Below are 21998 nucleotides of genomic sequence, written 5' to 3' on the forward strand. Positions count from 1 at the left end.
CTCTTGTGCTGTTGAAGGAAAGCAGCAACCACTGCCAGCACTTTGTGAAGACCCGTGGTGCCGTCGAGAGACCAAAAGGGTGTACTCAGTATTGGTAATGGTTGGCTTGCTTAGTGGCCGGTGGAGAATCAGCCTCCGTCTCTCTCCCCCTTTTGGAGCTTCATTCCCAGTTGACTCAAGGTAAGTTTGTTGCTATATTGTCATATAAGCCGGGCAGCAGAAGACCAGAAAAGACCAGAAAATTGCAATAAGAGCTCACAATTCATAAAATATGCTGTAGTAATTGCACTCAAAGAACAGAAACACCTGGCACACACAAAGGGTTGAAGACTTTCAAAGAAAAGCTTCCCAAGGCTAGGACTTCTCCATGCATCCTTCAACTTATCACTGATACTGGGACTGACCTGTGAGGTAAGGGTCTCATCCGTGGAGGCATGGAACAGGCCTTCCCCATCAAAAGGTAGATCTTCGGGGGTGTGGTGATGCTACGAAACATAGTGCTCACCTAAACTTCTCCCTCACTCACCACACAACATAGCAGCCAACAGAAAAGAGATTCAACTAATGGGAACATCAGGCGGAACAAAAGCACAATCCCCAAAGGGTAAAAATAAGACAATTCAACACTATTTTACAGCCGAAAATAATAAAACATGAAAAGACCCAGAGGCTTTAACGGAAAACAAAATGGCGACTGGAGCTCTTCCTGCACCTAATGAAGTGTCCTTAAATGACCCAGTGAATAAAACTGTACAAGCTTTCCTACAAGCATCCTTCCAATCGATGGAAATAACTATTTAAAACTCTTTAACTGAAAAAATGGCAGGAAAGCCTAACACGTTAAATGATAAGCTAACAGAAATAGTGGAAATGCTGACACAGACAGGGGAAAAAACTGAAATAGCATTCACACTAGCACAGACAGTTCAAGAGGAAACTCACATGCTTCAAGGAGAGACCCAGACACTAAGAGATCGTGTTACTTACCTTGAAATGTCCCAGCGCCAAAATAACCTCAAATTTCGTGGTCTCCCAAAAGGAATTGAAGAGAATACCGACCTCATATGCTTTATGGGAAACCTGATCACTGGGAGCTGAGGAAGGAGTCTTTCCTGTAATTTCAAAAACCTTCAGAAGGGGGGCTTCCAAATGTCCCTAATAGGAAATTCCCCAGAGACATTGTAATAACCTTGGCAGATCTTCGTGTGCATAAAACGATCTTAAACCATGCTAAACAAAAGGGTCACCTCACATTTAGGGAAATCAACGTATCAGTCCTGCTTGATATACCACCAGAGGCTCTTCAACTCAGAAAAATTTTAAAACCAGTCACCTCAAGACTACAAGATGCTGGGTATAAATACAAGTGGACTGCACAAGGAAAGCTCTTAGTGATACATCATGGACACCAATTTATAGCTCAAGATGAAGATAGTTGCCAATTTCTGCTGCAAGCACTACACCTAGATGATCCCATGGACTTGGAAATGAAATCATACAAGATAAAATTCTCACCGGCTGAATCTCTTGAAAAACTGATAAAGATCCCAACATGTTAAAGTCTTTGTTTGTTAACAGGAAGATAAGATCTCTAATCTCATGCCAAGATTGTTCCACAGTTAAAACTAAATCTTAATTATATGGTTGTACCCCATTACATAATATTTAAATCTGACAATAGTAATGTATGGCTGCATTTCCTAAACTATTATTTTAATTCATTAAGGGGGAGAGTGGAGGGGAGGGAATGATAAGGTTTGAAGCTCCTTAATTAATAGAGTGATTGATTGATTGATTGGTTGATTGTGATTAATTGTACTATTAACCATATTATTAATTGTTAAATTAATTTAAATTGAACCAATATGAATAAATTCAATTTTAATCCCTTACCTTTACAGGAAAATAGCATTTAATATCCAGTAGTCTAACAAAATAATGGACTGCCTTTACAGGAAAATAGCATTTAATATCCAGTAGTCTAACAAAATAATAGACTGCTACCTACAAGATAATTTTGCTCTTAAATCAACAGTGAAAAGTGTATAATCCTGATAATTTGATAGACTAGCAAACGACAGTTGACAGTGTAATTTTTGTTTGTGCTATTATTACTAAGTTTTCCTTTGTTCACACACACACACACACACAAAAACAAAACAAAAATGCTTCCGGTTTATGGCAGCGCGTTAGCAGACTCACCTCCCGGACCTCCCAGAGGTGAAGCTGCGCTCCGGCTGAAGGAGGGGGTGCATAGGCTCGTCATCCCCCAGGGACCCGGCTGAAGGGGCTCTGGCCAGGGGACTTATGAGAGGTCGCCTCTTCGCCGGCGGAATGTCGGGGAATTGAGGTGCCTCTCTGTCCCGAAGGTTCTTTATGCTGCGAGCAAGCGTAGGTCAAACGGCAGAAATGACTTTTAAAAAAGGGGTCTGAGGACCAACTATGAACATGAGTCTAAAGTAAGCGGCGGTTAAAGAGAAAAGAAAGCTCCCTACCCCATTCTGTAAAACGGAAAGTGAGGCGGGCGGGGGAGGGACGCCTCCCAACCGCATGAACTTTTGAGTGAATCGAGGGGGGGAGCAGAAGAGAAAGCATGCAGAACTGTTAGGAAATACTCACCAAGGTGAGTTTAAGCGTTTGGGCGCATATTCAGAGACTTTCAAAATATTTGTCCAAGTAAACAATTGAGAAAGATGGCGGGGAAGAGGACGGAGAAAGAGAAACCTTTGAAACCAAAACTAATAGAGAGCCCCAAACCGGAAGGAACCAACGAGCTGGCAAAGATTTTGGCAGAATCCATGCACCCCCTACTGGACCAGATGAATAATCTCAAGGAGCCGATGTCGAAAATGACTCAGTGTATCACCACGCACCAAACACAGATAAGCAAGACACTTAAAATGATGAATGAAACAGCTGAGAAGGTGAAAGAAGTGGACGCTGTAAAAGAAGCAAGTTTCTACAGAAGATCAGCTGCTACAATTACAAATGGAAAAGGCTAATATGATTCTTCGCTTCCAGGGCTTGCCAGAGACTAAGGGAGAGAATCTGAAGGAACTAATGAGTGAATTATTGGCCCCAATGACAGATATGAAGGCGGAATTCCTGTTAAACCAATCCTGAAAGCAGTATCTGGAGCACCCCTGAAAGTGGGGGAGAATACCATCAGAACATTGAACGACATTCCATTTGAGATAAGACAAAGGAGAAAAAGATATAAAGAACTAATTCTTTTTCTACAGACAAATGTAATTGGATATAGATGGTTAACTCCAGAAGGCCTAACCTTCAAAATCAAGGATAAAAAAAGAAAAGATTGACTCTGTTCAGAAAGCACGGGAATTTTTAAGAGTCCAGTTGGGTGAGCCAGGGGAAGAAGGAAAAAAAGGGATGGACAGTAAGTCCGATGGCGAGCTGGACTCGGAATCTTCCGGGGAGGACTCTCTTTCAGAGAAAGGTGCGGCAGCCCCTAAAAGTCCTTATAAGCTTCGGAAGGCAAGGAGAAGTAAAGGCTGAAGGACTCTGAATTGTGCCTTTTAAAAAATGTTGAAATGAGATGCTTTGGGGTGTTTCTGTTTGACAGTTAAACTTTACATTTAAGACTTTAAAAAGTGAATGCTAAATTTGACTCAGTTGATAGCAAGATTAACGGGAGTAAGACTAAATGTATGTCTAAGATGGTGAGATGACCTCCCCTCTTGGGTTTTTAGTCAGTAGTGGGTATCTTTCTTTATCCCTTAAATGTAGTTCCCTTCCTTATTTTCTGTTGTAGTTTGTAGTGTTAAAAAATGCAATAAAAAAATCCCCTCCGGGGGTTTAAAAAAACAAAAACAAAAAAGCAACATAAAAACACCACAGAACGATACTGAAAGGTCTCTATTTAGCCACCTACATTAGTGTTCAATAGGACAGGAAATCTTTTTAGGAAAAGCTGATCAGTGATGAAAGTTTTAAAATTGCTAAATAATTAGATATTTAGGTGACATAGAACTCTTTAGATTAAATAATCTTAGATTTGAAAGTGCAGTTTAGTACATAGATTCTTTAGGTTAATAGGTCTTTAAGGAAAACAATTCTCATATAGATAATTCAATTCAAGAATTATAACAGTCTCTAAACTAACTTTACACTGATATTCACATTTTCAAAAACCAAAAACTTGCCAAATTGAGTCATACCACAGTAGACTCTCTTTTGACATAATAAATAAGAGTTACATTTTTAAACAACATGACTCCCATCAAAGTTATGTCATTCAATGTACGTGGTCTGAATAACAAAATCAAACAAAAATGAATCAAAACACAAATTCAAAAAACCAAACCAGAAATACTACATATTCAAGAAACACATATAAACTCACCAGACCTTCCACTCTGAAATTCATCCTGGTACAATAAACAGTACTGTGCACCTGGAAATTCAAAATCACGTGGAGTGGCTATTCTTCTGGCAAAATCTTTAAGATTTGAACATATAGACAATTTGCAGGACACCCACGAAAGATATATTTTCATAAAAGGAAAACTAGATGGACACGTGGTCACATTCGGATCTATATATGCTCCCAATTTAACTCAAATACAATCCCTGAAAAAATATTTGCAAGAATTGCAAACTTTTAAATCTGGTAAAATCATCCTGGGTGGTGACTTAAATTACATACTAAATAAATACATGGATAAATCGCACAGTAAGCCAATTAAATGAAATGCTTCTTCTTCTGACACAGAATTACATCAGTTACTCAGAAGCAATGGTCTTCATGATGTATGGAGGTCGCTGAATCAAAACACTCGTGATTACACTTATTACTCTCCAAGATTCAAATCATATTCAAGAATAGATTATATTATACTTTCTTAAGACTTATTATCACATGCAACTGAGGCTTTTATTGGGATAAAAATATGGTCGGACCATGCCACTGTCCACTGCACCTTTAAAAGACTTGAACAAACACCAATTGAAAAAAGATGGACATTTAATTCTGCTTTATTATTAAAGGAATGCCAAAAAGAAAAGATTCTTCAAGAAATTTAAAATTTCTTTATTAAAGATAATGGAAATTGTGATGTACCATCAACAATAAAATGGGATGCTCTAAAAGCAACGATCAGAGGCCAAATGATCTCTCTTGCTACATATTTAAAAAGAGACTAAAAACAAAAAAAGAAAATAGTATTGACTAACATAAAACACTTAGAGGAATTACACAAAAGTTCTGGTAGTCCCTGTGTTTACAAGAGACTACAAGCAGAACAAAAGATCTTAGAGGCAACTGAAACTACGGCTATAAAACTGAACCTACTATACCTAAAACAACAATTTTGTAAGAAATCAACCAAATCCTTAAAGCTTTTAGCCTGGAGAATATGAGAGAAAAAAACATCTAGACATATCAATAACCTAAAAGACTCCACCGGACAAATGCAGGAAGACTCTAAACCAGTACCAGAAACTATGGAACCGGGACTGTGAAAACAAAATAAAAGAAGACTGGGAATGCATATGGGCCTCACCAAATCTTTCCTCAGCAATTTTTAATATCTGTTTTCAGACTATCAAGACCCTTTTGAGATAGTATAAACCTCCAGCTTCTTTACACCATATGAAAAATGACATAGATCCACTTTGCAACAAAAAATGTGGCCAAAAAGCAGATTATATTCACTGCTGGTGGACATGCCCCTACATACAATCCTTCTGGTCACAAATCGGATATCACATACAATTAATAATACAGATAAACTTACCTTTTTCACCAGATATATTATTCTTGAAGAACTGGTCAAACCCATATGGAAACAAAAGTCAGACTAGCCTAATTCACACCCTATTAGCCATAGCACAAACCACAATAGCAGCAAAATGGATTGACAAATCCTCACCCACGATAGAAGCCTGGCAAAATCGTATATGGGATCATTTTATCATGGGAAATATTTCATTCCACACCTCAAACATACTCTCACACAAGTCAGAAAACAAGTTCATTGAGACATGGTACCCACTCATTGCTTATATGGCAGAAGCTGAAGTGATAAAAAAAAATCCTCTGTATAGACCCCTGATCTATTTTTGATCCTAATCTGAACAACAGTACATTTTGTTACTTTGACATGGGTAATATATTCATCAAAACAATGTTTAAGACTGCCTATTTAACAACATTTAGAAACTAAAGAACTAGACCTTAGACAAATTTGGTATTGTTATATGGTTTAAGACTCATTTTTCTGTCCTATATAAATTACTTTATGTTACATGCTCAAAATATGTTAACTCCAGAATAGTGAACTAAACTGCAGTTATATATTAACAAAATACTTATATGTATGTGATATAAATGTAAAAACTTTGATTGCTATGTAACTATTCAACTTTTTGACAATAAAAAATTATTATTTTTTTTAAAAAAGGTATTTTCCTCTTTAAATTTTATGTCAGGTTGCAGGGTGGTAGAGCGTAGCCAGACGTGTCTTCTAAGGGTAATTGAAGTAGCCCTGGCCTTTGATGAACAAGATACTTCATGCCGGACAGTATTAATTTGTTGTTTTGCTAATTTGGACAACTCATTGAGTAGAGTAGTTGCAGTCTTCTGGGAGGCCTTGAGTAGCTCTACAACCAAAGTGAAAAGTTGGTTTATCAGATGAAAGGAATAGGCCAAAAAGTATGCTAGGTAGTTGTGGATCTTGGCTGTGGTGGTAGTAACTGAGTACATTTTTCATCCTAGGGTATCTAATTTCCAGCCTTAACAATCTGGCGGCGCAGGATGTTGTGCTTGTTTGGACTTTGAGGCCAAGAGTACTATGACCGAATTTGCAGCTGGATGAGAAAAGAGGAATTTCAAGTCCAATGGCTGGACTCGGTAGAGAGAGTCAAAACACTTCAATGTTGGTGGGATAGAAGCGGGTTTGTCCCATGCCTCCCGAAGAACATCGAGGTGAACTGGGAGCATGGGGAATAAGGATGTTGTTGGAATGTCCAACAGTACTAGCTTGTGAACTAAATCCATAACCGTTGGAGCATCACTGGTGAGCTGAATGTTCAATATGATAGCCATGCGAGTCACCAGTTCGAGGTAAGCCTTGGACCCCTGATGGTGATAAAGAGCCCAGGCGAACTATGTCTGAATCTGAGGAGGTGTGAAGGGAATCATCTGCTTCTGAATCTGACCTCTTGGACCCGACATCTGATGGTTCCAAAGCAGAGGCCTGAAAACCGAGGTTGTCCAGTGGTGCGGCAGATGTCAGCATTGGTTGGGTGACCGGTGTGTTAACCAAGGGTCTGGGGGAGCAGCAATGGTAGATGTGAGAGGAGCTGCAGGTGACTTTATGATGATAGGAGCATCCAGTGAGCTGAACACCAGGGGTTACTGATCCCAAGAAAGGCGCACTAGTAGGTCTTCCGATAAAAAAAAATTCCGATCGGTGTGGTGAATAGGGGCATGAGTATCAGTCCTGATCTTGGTATGACGAGTGGGATGGAGATCTGTAATGCTCCCAATAAGATCGGGAAAAATGTTCCTGTGGGGAGGGAGATCGTGACTCCAATGAGTACCTTGGGTATCCCTCATAGGGAACTGCATAGGAGGCCAGAACATAGTGGAAATGGTGCTTGCTTTGGGATTGAGACTGACTTTGAGGGAATCGGCGCTGAGGGGACAGGTGTGGTAATTCGACAGGTTGTGAAGGAGGTCTATCCTAACGGGCAGGATAGGCTTCAAGGAAATCCAATGGCAGGTAGCTGCAGATGGACAGCGATCAAGATGGAACATGCACCACCTGTGTGAGGGGGGCAGCCACCATGGATGGGGTTGACGACAGTGTGAGTGCAGGGGGGGAGTCCTGCATGCCCATGGTTGCGGTTTCCGGAGGTTGCACCAAGGCCAGGACAGATTTCAGAACCGTTGTGGGTGTCGGTAGCGACCGGTCCTTTGATTTGTGCGATTTCTTTGGTTTCAGTGCATCCGAAGATGAGGCCAAGAGTCCTTTGGACTGTTTGTCAGTCTTACGCTTCAATGCCATCGAGGCCAAAGAGGTTGCCGACTTAGATGAATCTCCCCTTTGAGCTGGGGGAGGTGGCAAGGCTCTAGAGCTCAAGGACTAGGACATCACCGGGTGCAAGGAGGCCTCCAGGAGGTGGCTCTTCAGTCTCACAGCTCTATTCTTTCGAGCCTGTTTTGTGAAGTTGCTGCAATGGGCTCAGGAATCAGGTTTGTGAGTCTCGCCCAGGCAGAAAAGGCACAGTTAATGTCCATCGGTGGTAGGGATCTTCTCCTCACTATTTCAACAATGTTTGAAACAAGTCTTCCCTTCCATGTGCCACTAAGAAAGCCAAGGAGGGGGGGAGATGATGATGAGGAGAAACTCATGGGGAAATCCCTTTTTTTTTTTGTAGAAACAATGTTGAAGGAGATGAAAAAGCAACAACGAAGACAGTGAGAAGAATGGAGAAGAAGGCCTATGAGGCAGCTCAGTAGGAGGAACACAGCAAGGTAGGTCTGACCAGAGCGGCAGTTGAGAAGAAATTGAGTGCAATGGCATTTCCTTCCTTGCTCCCGGCATGCACAGTCGATGTCTGCTCCCCAGAGTGCGGGAAGAAAGCGTGCCAAAGCCAGAGGCTAGCTCTTGTAGTTCTCTGAGGTCGGGTTCGAGGGCAGGCATAAAACCCAGGTGAGGGACTGTACAGAGACCACAAAGAAGATCCTAAATTAATCAGAAGATGAAGAAGGGAGGAGGAGCAGATTGGATTTATACCTTGCCCTTCACTTGGAATATCAGAGCGGCTTACAAACTCCTTTCCCTTCCCCTCTCCACAACAGACACTCTGTGAGGTATGTGGGGCTGAGAGAGCTCTTTCAAGAACTCCTTTTTCAAGAACAGCTCTGACAGAAAAACAGGTTGCTTACCTGTAACTGGTGATCTTCGAGTGGTCATCTGTGCATTCACACCCATGGGATACAGTGTGCCTGCGCTGGATCGATCGGCATTGTAGCAAGCTCTTAACGGATTTTCGCGCCCAGACCTCAGGCATGCGCAGGAACCCCACCACGCATGCCCAGAGGGGTGGGCGCAGACATCCCGCCAGTTCCTTTAAACTACCACAAATCAACCCGTATGAAAAATGTAGAAGCTGACAGCAGCAGGGAAGGAGGGCGGGTGGTGTGAATGCACAGATGACCACTCGAAGATCACCAGTTACAGGTAAGCAACCTGTATCTTCGACGGACATATAGGGCATAGTGCCTTATGAACGTATTAGGCGTAGCCCACGTAGCGGCTCTGCAAATGTCCATTAAGGGAACTCCCTGGAGGAAGGCAGTTGAGGCTGCAACAGCCCGGGTTGAATGAGCCCTGATTGGGCCAGGCAATGGCTGCTTAGCGATAAGGTAGCAGAGGCGGATGAGACCTACAATCCACCTTGATAAACACTGAGCCGTGATGCACGTTCCTAGCCTTGCTGGTGCATAGGAGATTAACAGTTGACAGTCACGTCTCGTTGGGCGGGTTCTGTTTAGGTAGAACAGAAGCACGCATTTTGTGTCCAAAGTGTGTAACAGCCTCTCCTCTGGGGATGTCAGAGCAGGGAAGAAATCCGGGAGGAAAACCTCTGCCTGTAGGTGAAATTCAGACACTACCTTTGGCAGGAACGAGATGTCAGGTACAAGGCAGATGCCGTCTGGCAAAAATGACAAGTAAGGAGTGTCATGTCTGAAAGCCAGTATTTCTCCAACTCGCCTTGCTGAACTGACAGCCACCAGAAAGGCTGTTTTCCAGGACAGGAATTTCATGTCGCAAGTTGCGAGCGGCTCAAAGGGTTACCTGGTGAGTTCGCGAAGGACCAGGGGAAGATCCCAGGGGACGACAGAACTTTTGATGGGAGGGTAAAGGTGTAACAGTCCCTTCAAAAAACGCTTAGAAAGAGGATGCGAGAACAGTGTGCATCCTTCAACTTGCCCATGGTAGGCCGAAAGTGCGGCCAAATAAACCTTTAACGAGGAATGTGACAGTCCCGAGTCAGCGAGAGACAGGAGGAATTCGAAAACCTTCTCGAGACCTGCGGAGGTGGCTCGAGGGGCATCCACACCCAAGGAGGAGCAAAATCGTAGCCACTTGTAATGATACGACTTCCACGTAGTGGGCTTTCTGGAATTTAGCAAGACATTTGCTATGCGGGAGGAAAAGCTGTTGATGCCACTGTCCAGGCTGTCAACTTCATTCGTGGCACATCGTGGTATAGGAGAGGGGACTTGGTTAGGAACAGGAGGTCTTGTGCCTAAGGAAATTGGTGGTAGACCCCCGCTGACAGATCGAGGATGGTTGAAAACCATGGTTGCCTCGGCCACCACGGGGTTATGAGGACACAGTCCACTCTGTCGCTAATGATTTTGCGGACCACTCTCAGAAGCAGATGCAGTGGAGGGAAGAGATAGAGAAATCCTCTGGACCACGGGTAGAGGAGACGTCCCCTAGAGACTGTGGGTCCATGCCCCCTTGGCTACAGAACAGAGGGCACTTTTTGTTCGCCCTGGTGGCGAAAACATCTATCTGGGGGAACCCCCACTTGTGGAAGAGTGGAAGAAGGTAAGTTGGATTCATTTCCCACTCGTGCAGACTGAGTCCTGCCCGACTCAGGTGGTCCGCCTGCACATTCATGTGCCCTGGGATGTGCGTGGTGACTATGAAGACGTTGCGGGTGATACAGAGATCCCATAACCGGAGGGCGAGGTCGCAGAGGTGTTGGGAGACGGTGCTCCCCTGCTTGTTCACATAGCTGAGGGCAGTAGTATTGTCTGTGAGGACCGTGAGAGAGGCATCGGTAGTCAGGGTAATTTGGGGTGATGGAAGATGGAAGGGTGCTCCCTGGAAAAGGTTGGAAGGGGTGGTCCACCAAAGTAAAGAGTCCCGTACTTTGAGAGGCGGGGATAGGTGGGTTGAGTGTGTGTCTCGCTCTGGATTGAAATTGCAGATAAACCAGTTTGCAGGTGGCACATTATCAACTTGGCAAAAACCAGGACTGATGTAGTAGTGGCCATGAGGCCGAGTAGCCTTTGTATTTGGAAGGCCGTTACTGAAGGCCGGGTATGCATGGCAGTGGCTGTGCAAGTTGTGGAGTCCAGTAGCGCACCGATGTAGTGTATTTTCTGGACTGGTTGAAGTTGAGACTTTTCCAGATTTACTTGCAGACCCAGGTTTCCCAGGAGGGCTAGCGTCTCGATGTTTGAGACTAGGGCGTCCCTGGAAGTCGCCACCAAGAGCCAATTGTCGATGTATGGGTAGCTGGAGATACCCTTGAGACGGAGGAAGGCCGCGACCACCACCATCGTCTTTGTGAAGACTCTCGGTGCACTTGAAAGCCCGAATGGCAGGGATGCAAATTGGTAGTGATGTTGACCAATTGCGAAGCGTAGGTATTGGCGGTGGGACAGGTGGATGGTGAGGTGGAAGTACGCGTCTTGGAGGTCGAGGGCGGCCATCCAGACGTTCTTCTGGAGAAGTGGCAGAATCTGGACCAAGGACACCATGTGGAAGCGGTGGTAGCTCACAAAGCAGCTTAGCGCCCGTAGATCTAAGATTGGTCGAACGCCTCCATCCCGCTTTGGAACGGTGAGATAGTGGGAATAGAATCCCCTGCCCTGTAGATGCAGTGGCACCGGCTCAATGGCTCCCTGCTGCAGAAGGACGGACACTTCTTCCAGAAGGACTGGAGAAGGGTGTGTGGAGACGAAGACGGGTGTAACGGGGTTCTGAATGAATTCTATACGGTAATCCTGGGTCAAGTTGGACAGCACCCATTTGTCTGTGGTGATGAAGTGCCAAGTTTGGAGGAAAGGAGTTAGACAGGATGGATGTGACTGGAAGACATGGAAGTCAAAAACCCTGCTTGGTGGACTTTGCCTGCTTACTGTGGGAAGACTGTTGTCCCGATCCAAATCTAGGTTTCTGAAATGTGGGCTTCTGGCCTCCAGAGGATGTACATGGCCTCCATTGCCGGTCAGGAGATTGATGGTTTGGGGTGCGTTTTTGCCAGGGTCTAGACCAGGGACAAGGTCGGTATTGCTGCCTCGTGGATGAAGAAATGCCCAGAGCACGAGAAGCTTTTATGCTTTTATTCATATCTTGTAATATGGTGTCTGTAGTACTATTACAGACCAAGGCCATCAAAGGAGAGGTCCTCTACGTATGACCTAGTATCTGGCTGTAGATTGGTGTTACGTAGCCAGGAATGTCTTCGGAGAGCTATGGCTGAAGCCATTGTCCTTGAGCAGGTGTCTAGGGCATGTTTGAAGATATTAATTTGTCAGCGCCATGCCCTCCTTTTGGATGATGCGGGCTGCCTGACGCTTGTCTTCTGGAAGGTTTGCCAGAAGCTCTCCCACAAAGTGTATTGGTATCTACTCATACACGCTAAGTAGTTGGTGGTCTTCACCCCTAGCACTCCCGTAGAGTAGAAACGTCGTCCGAATGCATCTAACTTTCTGCTCTCCTTGTCTGAAGATGCAGAATGGGTTCTCTTCGAATTGGATGAGGAAGTGACTACCATGGAGTTTGGTTGAGGATGGGCAAATAAGAATTTCGCTCCTGTTTCCTGGACTCTATACATATGGTCCAAGCGACGTGTGGACACCAATGTTCCCTCTAAGCTGTGGAGTCTTGTGAGCAAAAATTCTACTTTCTGAGCAACTGGCATTAAAGTTGTGAGCGAGCGATTGGGCTGCTGCACAAATTAGTTTGCTCTGGAGCCCTCCTTCCTGAGCTAAAACAAAAATGTGTGAGCCGGAAGCTAAAAAACTGTGAGCTGGCTCACACTAACTCAGCTTAGAGGGAACAGTGGTGGACACTGGAGCCGATGATGGTTTATCCCATGGAGCTTTAGCTGCCTGTAACAGGACCGTAGACATGTGCTATAGCTATCGATGTATCAAGTTGTACCACATCGAACACGACATCTGTAACCTGTGGTTGTGCTTGTACGACTGAAAGGCCAAGGGAGTGGGCCATTCTTTTTACAAGGTCTCTGTAGGAAGTTAAATTGTCAGATGGAGATATAGGTTGGTCATTGGCTACTGCCTGGTTAGGAGATGGCTGGTCAGGGGAGTTGTGCACATTTGAAGCCTCTGTATCAGAATCCTCATCTACAGAGTCAGAGGAATCGGGCTCTGGTAATTGTACCGGAGTGGTTTTGATCTGACTGGTTGGATCCGTTGACGGTGGGATAGGGGGACTGGGAGGATGATATTGATCCGGTCGATGTCGAGGAGGGCCATCAGATGGATGATCCGGAGGACGGGAGAGAGATGCTGAGGGCCTCAATCTATGGGGTGACCATGATCTGTGGGTAGAGTAACAATCCCAATCAGAGTAACCTGCAGGAGTCAACCATGGCATGGATGCGGGTGGATAAGCCCCATAGAGATAACGCAGTTGGCAGTGATCCCAGGAGAGAGCAGGAGGTGGTGGGGGCAGGAAGACGCGTGGGGATCTACTCCTAGAGCGGGAGTGTCTGGGAGACAGTGTAGCATCTCGTCTCTGTGAGCGGCCCCTATTAGCCCGATCATTGGTATTGAAAGGTCGATCATCAGCAAACAGAGGGTGAGGATGACGTTGAGTGCTTTTAGGGATCTGTCAATGCCGACCCGCATCGATATCGGAATGGAACCCTGAGACTGTCAATGTCGATGACTGAGCAGAGGGAGAGCAATTTGTGCCCAGGGGACGGCTGAAGATCTCAACATTATCGATGTCGGAGAAAGGATGCATATCGACCAGCATGTAATGTTCTAGTTGGTGTATCGGAGAGTCCATTAGCTGGATGGTCAGTATTTTGGACTAGTCACATACTTTCAGCCTAACCAACCTCACAGGGTTGCTGTGCAGATAAAAAGGAGGAGGGAATAATGTAAGCTGCTTTGGTCCCCACTGTGGAGAAAGACTGTAATTTTCCTAGGTAGAGGCTGTGGAGTGGAGGGTAGATGTCAGACTTTTGAACAGACGTACTCTCAACAACACTCTTTCAAGAACTGATCTTTCAAGAACAGCTCTGACAGAACTATGGTAGGGGGAGAGGGGAATTACTGCTCATCTCGAGATTACAGAAATGTAAATATTATTTTTTTTAAAAAAAAAAGCTTAGCTAGTACCTGCAGCACCCAACTTCAGTATCCTCTTTGCCCATTTCCTGTTGCTGTTCTTGAGTAGGTTCTGATGGATTTTCCATTTGCATCTCCTTGAGATCCCTTTTACATCCTTCTAAAAAGTCTCTCGCCTTTTGAACTGGGTTCAATCTAAACCTCTGTTTCTTAAATGTAAGGATCACACCCTCCAGAGGATTTCCCATTTGCATCTCCTTGAGATCCTTATACCTTTCTAAAAAGTCTCTCGCCTTTTGAACTGAGTTCAATATAAATCTTAAATGTAAGGATCATATCCTCCAGAGTCAGTCAGGAAGTCATAATCTTTTCTCTTACATAAGATTCTAATAGGGATTTCTTTCAGAACAATTATATCTATATTGTCAGTTTTTAATCTTGTAGTAAAATGTTGTTGAAGGACTTGGTCCCATCTTCTTTCTCACAAAGTGGACCAGAATATCTCTCAGGACATTTCTTGCTTTGGCAAACCTAGAATTTATTCTATAAACTGTCAGTTTGTGTCTCCATGTCTTCCTCTTCCCGTGCTAAAAAATTTGCCACCAATGAAATGAAATGATCCTTTCCAGGGCTTTATTTGTAGAAAAAGACCAGCAGGAAATCTTTAGCATAATAGGCCACACCCAACAGCAGGAACTCATTAGCATATCAGGCCACACCCCCAACAGCACAGCTCATTAGCATATTAGGCAGCACCCCCATGTTATCAGAAGTGTGGCCGTCCAGCCACACCGACCTTTTGCTTATTGTGTTTACCTTGTTTGTTGTCAAAACCCAGGGCTTTTTTGTAGCAGGAACTCCTTTGCATATTAGGCCATACACCCCTAATGTAGCCAATCCTAATGAGTCTCTGCTGTTGGGTGTGGCCTATTATGCTAATGAGTTCCTGCTGGGCGTGGCAAACTTGGGAGCCAGCCGGAACTCCGTTCCAGCCCAAAAATAGCCCTGATCCTTTCTCTTGTATCTTCATCAGGAACTTCTGGTATAGCTCTCAGTCTCAAACAAAATTCTTCCTCTCTCAATTCCACTGAAGCCAGATTGTCTAGATGTCTCTCCAATTGTCTGTCTGTAGCTTTTTTTATTCTCTAAAATGACAGTCTTGTCACTGATTTGTTTCACCTCTTCAGATGTTTGCCCTATAGATCTAATTTTTAACTTCCTCTTTCATTTCATCTTTAACCTTATCAAGTCTTTCATCTATTTTGTTGCCAAGACTTTCCATTTTACTTCCCATTTGTTCAAATAGTTTTTGAATCAAATCTGATATAACTGTTTTCTCCACAGGTAGGTCTACTGAACCTTTCCTGTCTAGATTTTTTCTTTGAAACCCCCAAGAGGGTAATTTTATTATTTTTTCATAAGACTACATAACTACAATGGAAAGTAAAGGGAGGGACTACAACTAGGGATAAAGAAAAGATACCCACACTACCTAAAAAACCCAAGAGTAGGAGATCACATCCGTGTTAAACTATATGTAAGTAATATACGTGTTAGTATAACAATATACTTGTAAGTTCTTTTTTACTACTGCTTCAGTGTTAGTGAGTTAGTTATTTTGAGAACACTTCTTGAGCATCTTCTTTACTTCAAAGGGCTATTTCTAGAGTCCTTCTGCCCTTACTTCGGTTTTCTCTCTCTAAAAAGTTTTGCTTGCTCCCGCACCCGCTTCACCCACAGAGTCCTCATCCTGTCTGGATTTTTTCTAGTACCCATTGTAAAATAAAATCCAAAAAATAAGCAAATCTTACGAACTTAAGAGTCTTTATAAGTCAAGGACTTTCACTTTGACTCTTGACAGCTTTGTATCACATCACCATAGTAACTGGGGTTGCAATCTGCATTGTAAGCTTATCCTGTTATATAAAAACCCTCCAACTGCACAGAGTCTTTTAGAATTAACAATAAATCAGGCACTTTCACTTCTCACATCTTCATAGCAATGGAGGCTACCTTCTGAGTGATAAGTTTATCTTCTGTTTTGTAAAATTCTCCAATTGCACAGTCTTTTAGAGTAAAAAGGAAATCTCACAGCAGTCTGATCTCCTTAATTTTTTTTATCACATATGCATTTTTGTCAAAAAATAGTTAAAAATAAGGAATAAGAGAAAAATTAATTATCCCCTTGCCTTTCAAATTTCCTCTTTTTGTGAGAAAGTCCACAAATCCTTTAGATAATTTTATAATCTCCCCCCCCCCCAAAAGGTTATCTCACTGCAAAGCACTGTGCCTGTCTTCAAGAAAATCTTTCTCAGTTGTGATAGACCAGGTAGTGAGGTCTACCAAGGTACTGGGGCCTCATATTAACAGTACTAATACCATGACATGCTACACATTAGAAATTACAGTTTATGCTAGCTGTTGACTGAAATTGCTAACTGACCATGGTATCTCAAGCTATTTGCAGGTTTTCTACACAGCAAGTGTATGAAGAAATCAGGATATGCTAACCACAAGCTGCAACAAGGCTTGTGAGCTTGTAGCAAACCACAAGTCTGGTACCAACAATACAGATGCTTACTTAGAAGAAAAGATTTTGGGCACTGGAAATTTCTGAGAAGTGAAAGGTCAAAAGTGCATATATGCTTGCCATTGCATTTTCTTAGCAAAGGTAAATTTATAATTTGGTATAAAGGAAATCAAATTACTAATGATGTAATGGGACATCTGCACATGCCCAAGAACTAACTGTTCTTTAAGAACTAACTGTTAATACAAAGCAATAGACTCTTTGGGTCCTTTTGTACCCAGGGGGTCTCACTTCATTGCAATAAAGGTTTTGGTCTGCTTTTGGAAATCCGGACTGACTGTGTTCATTATTGGGCTTTGGCACACCAGGCGAAGGACCTATTTGGGTAACAGTTGGGCTTAATGTCCACATGAAGGCCTCATAAAAGCTTTTGCAACAACAAATTTCTTAGTTGTTAAGGTTACAAAAGATTTTTGTTGTTCTGGCTGTAACAGATGAACACAGCTGTTACCCAAATAGGCAGTTTCCTAATTAGTTGGGGTAATTAGCTTTAAGAAGACAGAGTGAGAGTGGTAACTGGGACTTTCCACCTACGTATACAAGTATTTTTCCTTCAGAGAACTCTCAAATAAACCAGGCAGATGTTCAGTTCAACTGGAAAGGTTTTTATTAAAAAGAGAAAGAATAAAACAAAATGCACAGAAACAACACACATACAGGAGTTAACTAATAGAAACACAGGGAGAAGAGGGGGACAGTGATTTTAGGGGAGGGTGATAATTACCAATCTTGAAAAGGTCAGCAGAAGCAGCAAAACAACCAGTGTTTTGAGAGAGAAGAAAGACCAACAAAGTGGGTATGTATGTGCAAGATCCAAGACACACATGCACACTGCTGGGAAGCAGGGTGCTCCAGATATAGGGCAAAACATACCCTCAAGCGGGTGACATGATGCCCGAAAAATAACTTAATGGGCTTTTCTGAGGTGGACAATAGTGTTGGAGAGATTTGATGACCCTGCAAATACCAGGCAAGAAGGGCTAATGGGTTAGGTGAATAGAATTAAGTGCTGATCACATTGCTGCTTAATCAAGGTAAACAGGTACAGCAGAAGTAAGGTTGGGTGTTGATGGGATCAGTACAAAAGTTTTGGGAGACCCATTGTCCTAAATTATGCATCTCTCCAAAGCATGGAGGGGGCAGTAGACAGTCAGCTGCTCTTACACTTCTAAACTACTTGCCTTGGCTTGTTCCTGACTTGCATCCATTTTGTTCATTTTGGGCCAGACAGTGTCATGCACTTATGAATTTTGGGGTGATATTTTAAGAAGGATGTTTACTGTTATTCTAGCTATAAACTGCCCCTCTGCAAGAGGAGGGGTCTGACTGCTAACACAACTAGAACTCTGTTCAATCGTCATAATAGATTAAGACATTACATATAAATGCAGTTACCATTCAGGTCCAAATTTAGCCATTTCCATGATTATGCATTACATTCTGAGTGTGGCCCAAACGATAAAACGTTCTCAGTGGTTTGAGAGCTGTTTCCCCATGCTGTAGTCCCATTCATAGAATACCAGAAAAACCAGGGGGGCTGTTTTGTGGGTCCTTCCCTACCATCACCAAGCAGTGCAATGAACTGGTGGGAGGTGCAAATTGGCTCCACCCATATGATTCTGGTACATACCTGCCCCCACACATAAGAATGGGAGCCTTTTATTGATGATACAGTCTCAAAGGGAAGAGAGATCTTGCCACCAAAAGTAATTCTAACATGAAAGAATATAAGAATGTTTACAAACACACACACTACCTAGAAGGGCAGATAAATCCTCCTAAGGTAGGCAGAATGTAAGTTACAGGGCAACAGTGACTTGATTCACACAGTGGGAAGGAACACTGAAGTGATATCCTATTGGTTCTTTATTATGGGGGTGGTTATTAGGAAATATGTACTAGAGACCTTTGCCTTTTTCATACGCAGCAAAGACTATGTTTAATACATAAAGGGGGCAAATGCCACAGAAGACTATTTTGCATAAAGCAAGAGAAACCTTGCGGGGTCTTCCTTGTAGCTCTCTTGCTGTCTTCAATAAACCTCTCCCTGCCTGCTTCTAGGCCTCGTGTTACCTCACACAGCTCTCCGTATGGCTGCTTTCTGTCCTGGCAATTGCCTCTTTACACTCTCTTCTGTTTATGTAGCATGTCCCTCTTTCTCCCAGGAGAGGACAGGCAAAGCTGTTTATAAGGAAGGACAGAACTTCTGCTCTCTATTGAAGCCCCTCCCCTGCAAGTACCGGGCCTGCCTGCAAGTGATCAAAATGCTGTTTCTCTTCCACATCTGAGGGGAATTCTGATGTTTTGAGGGGGATGGAGATAAATTGATTCCAGGTTGTCCTGTTATGAAATAAGTCAGAAAAAGGTTTTAAAATGTTACTAAAAATTTAGTTTAAGTTAGTGTTGAACTGAAACACTTCCCTAGTACCATATACAGTACTTTAAAAGCCATTTTCTAAAGCATATTGAACAGTGAGAAATGTGCAACATAAAAAATGTACCCAGAGAGATTTTACTGGGCACCAATTTTCCTAGTGTTTTGGTTTTTTGTTTTTGTTTTTTTAAAAACACCTTTGTTTTGATACTATGACACTTTTTGTGGAAACACTCTACTGGTTTTACGTACATGGGGAGGACGCAATTCTCTGTGATCATTAGTTTTCTTTATATTAGACACAATTTGGCTTTTAGAATGCATCAATGCTAAGGTTAACTGTATCAACCCAATCACAAATTTAAAAGCCTTGCTTATGCTATTATCAGTAAGAGTACACCTGATTTTAATTATGTATACAGAGATCTGTGAAAATAGGCTGAGCTTTCATTTGTTTATCCTTAACCTACCATCAGTACAATCCGTATTATTATTGGGCCAGGGTGTTGATTCATACTACTGCATTCAATTCAAGTGTGTGAATTAAGTAGCTAGAAATATTTTCTCCAGCAAGGCACAATAACTATCAGAACAACTCTGTCCAAGCTTGTGCCATGTTTCTGGTTTATTACTGACCCTAATCCAGAGCTCAACATGTCTTCTGGTGTGTCTGCATGAGTGACCACCCTCACTCAAGGGGGGGGGGCAGTTCAGAGCGTACAGGGAAGTCCTATATGGGTTTGTATGCAAAGGACAATACCAACATACTTCAAATATTCATATAATCATCCATGGAGATCCCCTAGCCTGATCTGTCAAATTCAAGATAAAGAATATCCCTTTTTTTCTTGGGTACAACTGCAGAAGCAGTTCTCAGAGGTGTATTACTAGGAGTTAGAAACTTCAGACAGAGGTTTGTATCCATATTAGAGAAAGTAACAGGTTTAAAAATAGGAGCTCTGATGAGGTAAGCACACATCTGAACCCACATTTTGTGCTAATGTTTTGAAAGAAACAAGAAGTTAGCCAAATATGGTTACATAAGTGGTTTTCAAAAATTGTACATAATTCTGGAGGCTTTGGTTCTGGTTTTCTGATTTTTGGAGACTGTGTTCTAGTTCCTTCAAGCATACTTCACGATGTTTTTCACTCTGAAAAAACAAAGAAAGATTGCATTAGACCCAAATGTTCTGTGACAACAAACTAGAGACAGCCAGAGTGAACCACCTCACAGGAACAACCTAATTTTTTGCCAATTTCATTCTGAAGTAACTGTAACATCCTCATACCACTGCAGTGTCAGAACTCCTGCAGATCTTTTTTTTACAGCTGCACCTGTAACCAATTTAAATTACATTTTTGGTACCGAAGGTGCTTGTTAAAACAAAGTGATGGATAGCAGGTTTATTAGAGCCATTCATAATTCACCATCCCTATAAAATATACACATTCTTAAGATTTACTTTTATGTTTATTAGAACATAATCTTAAAAATACATGTGGTTAAAATAAGTGTCAAAGCTGTCACAGAATTTTTAAGTACTGGCTATATTTTTCTTTGCAATATTAAACTCCTGGTTAAAAGTATTCAAATAAATGACTTCCTAGGGGCCTGTTTTCAAATCGTAACACCCTATAACATTAGTGCACTAAGGAGTCCTGAGTCTTGTTCATAAGTATTTACAGTTCATTGCCATTTCCAGCAACATCAGCTCACCAGGAGTAGAACAATATGTTCCATATTTCTGCCTTTTCATAATATATTCCCAGTTTGTGTGTTTATATGTATGTATAGAAAACCAACTGCAGGAGGAGAACAATGAATATGTTCTGGGTTGACTATGACACTCTACTCATGCATGAATAATATTAAATACTTATTTTTAACTGTCAGTTTAAGTAACACTGAAGTGGAAAATGCTTAAAATGTAATATAGCAGCAATGACACATGAAGGAGAAATAATTCTACTGAAGAATAAGTACAAAGGGAATTAATATCTAAAAGCAATGACTCTACAGCCATATGCTTAGTTTTACCCTCAGGTAGGATGCTTGGACCCCCTCATGGATCACTGCCTTGTCGTGGCGAGGGGGCTTGCGCAGTTCAATGAAGCTGTGGGCTATGCCGTGAAGGGCCACCCAAGACGGACAGGTCACAGCAGAGAACTCAGACCAAGCGTGATCCACCTGGAGAAGGAAATGGCAACCCACTCCAGTATTTTTGCCAAGAAAACCCCATGGACAGTATCAAAAGGCTAAAAGATATGACGCCGGAAGATGAGCCCCTCAGGTCGGAAGGTGTCCAATATGCTACTGAGGAAGAGCAGAGGGCAAGTACAAGTAACCCCAGAAAGAGTGAAGCGGCTGGGCCAAAGCCGAAAGGACCCTCAGTTGTGGATGTGTCTGATGGTGAAAGGAAAGTCCAATGCTGCAAAGAACAATACTACATAGGAACCTGGAATGTAAGATCTATGAATCAAGGTAAGCTTGACGTGGTCAAAAATGAGATGGCAAGACTGAACATCGATATCCTAGGAATCAGTGAACTAAAGTGGACAGGAATGGGCGAATTTAACTCAGAAGACCATTATATCTACTACTGTGGCCAGGAATCTCGTAGAAAAAATGGTGTGGCCTTTATAGTCAACAAGAGAGTGCAAAAGGCAGTACTGGGATACAATCTCAAAAATGACAGAATGATTTCTGTCCGATTCCAAGGCAAACCATTCAACATCACAGTAATTCAAGTGTATGCCCCAACCACTGATGCAGAAGAGGCTGAAGTAGACCGGTTCTATGAAGACCTACAACACCTCCTAGAACTAACACCAAAAAATGATGTCCTCATCATCATAGGGGACTGGAATGCTAAAGTAGGAAGTGAAAAGGTAACTGGAATAACAGACAAGTTTGGCCTTGGAAAGCAAAATGAAGCAGG

General features: G+C 42.6%; 1 protein-coding gene across 2 annotated transcripts in view; it reads right to left on the bottom strand.

Moving 5' to 3' along the window:
• Nucleotides 1-17328: 17328 nt before the first annotated feature.
• ODF2L (outer dense fiber of sperm tails 2-like) overlaps nt 17329-21998 on the bottom strand; it is a 39642-nt gene continuing 34972 nt past the window's right edge. For both annotated transcript variants that reach the window (XM_015416730.1, XM_015416729.1), the window contains exon 16: nt 17329-20210. In XM_015416730.1, the coding sequence (XP_015272216.1) occupies nt 20082-20210 (129 nt within the window). In that variant the 3' untranslated portion in view covers nt 17329-20081. The remainder of the gene's footprint in view (nt 20211-21998) is intronic.

This window comes from Gekko japonicus, unplaced genomic scaffold (assembly GCF_001447785.1).
Source record: "Gekko japonicus isolate JY-2015 unplaced genomic scaffold, Gekko_japonicus_V1.1 scaffold16, whole genome shotgun sequence".
NCBI lineage: Eukaryota > Metazoa > Chordata > Lepidosauria > Squamata > Gekkonidae > Gekko > Gekko japonicus.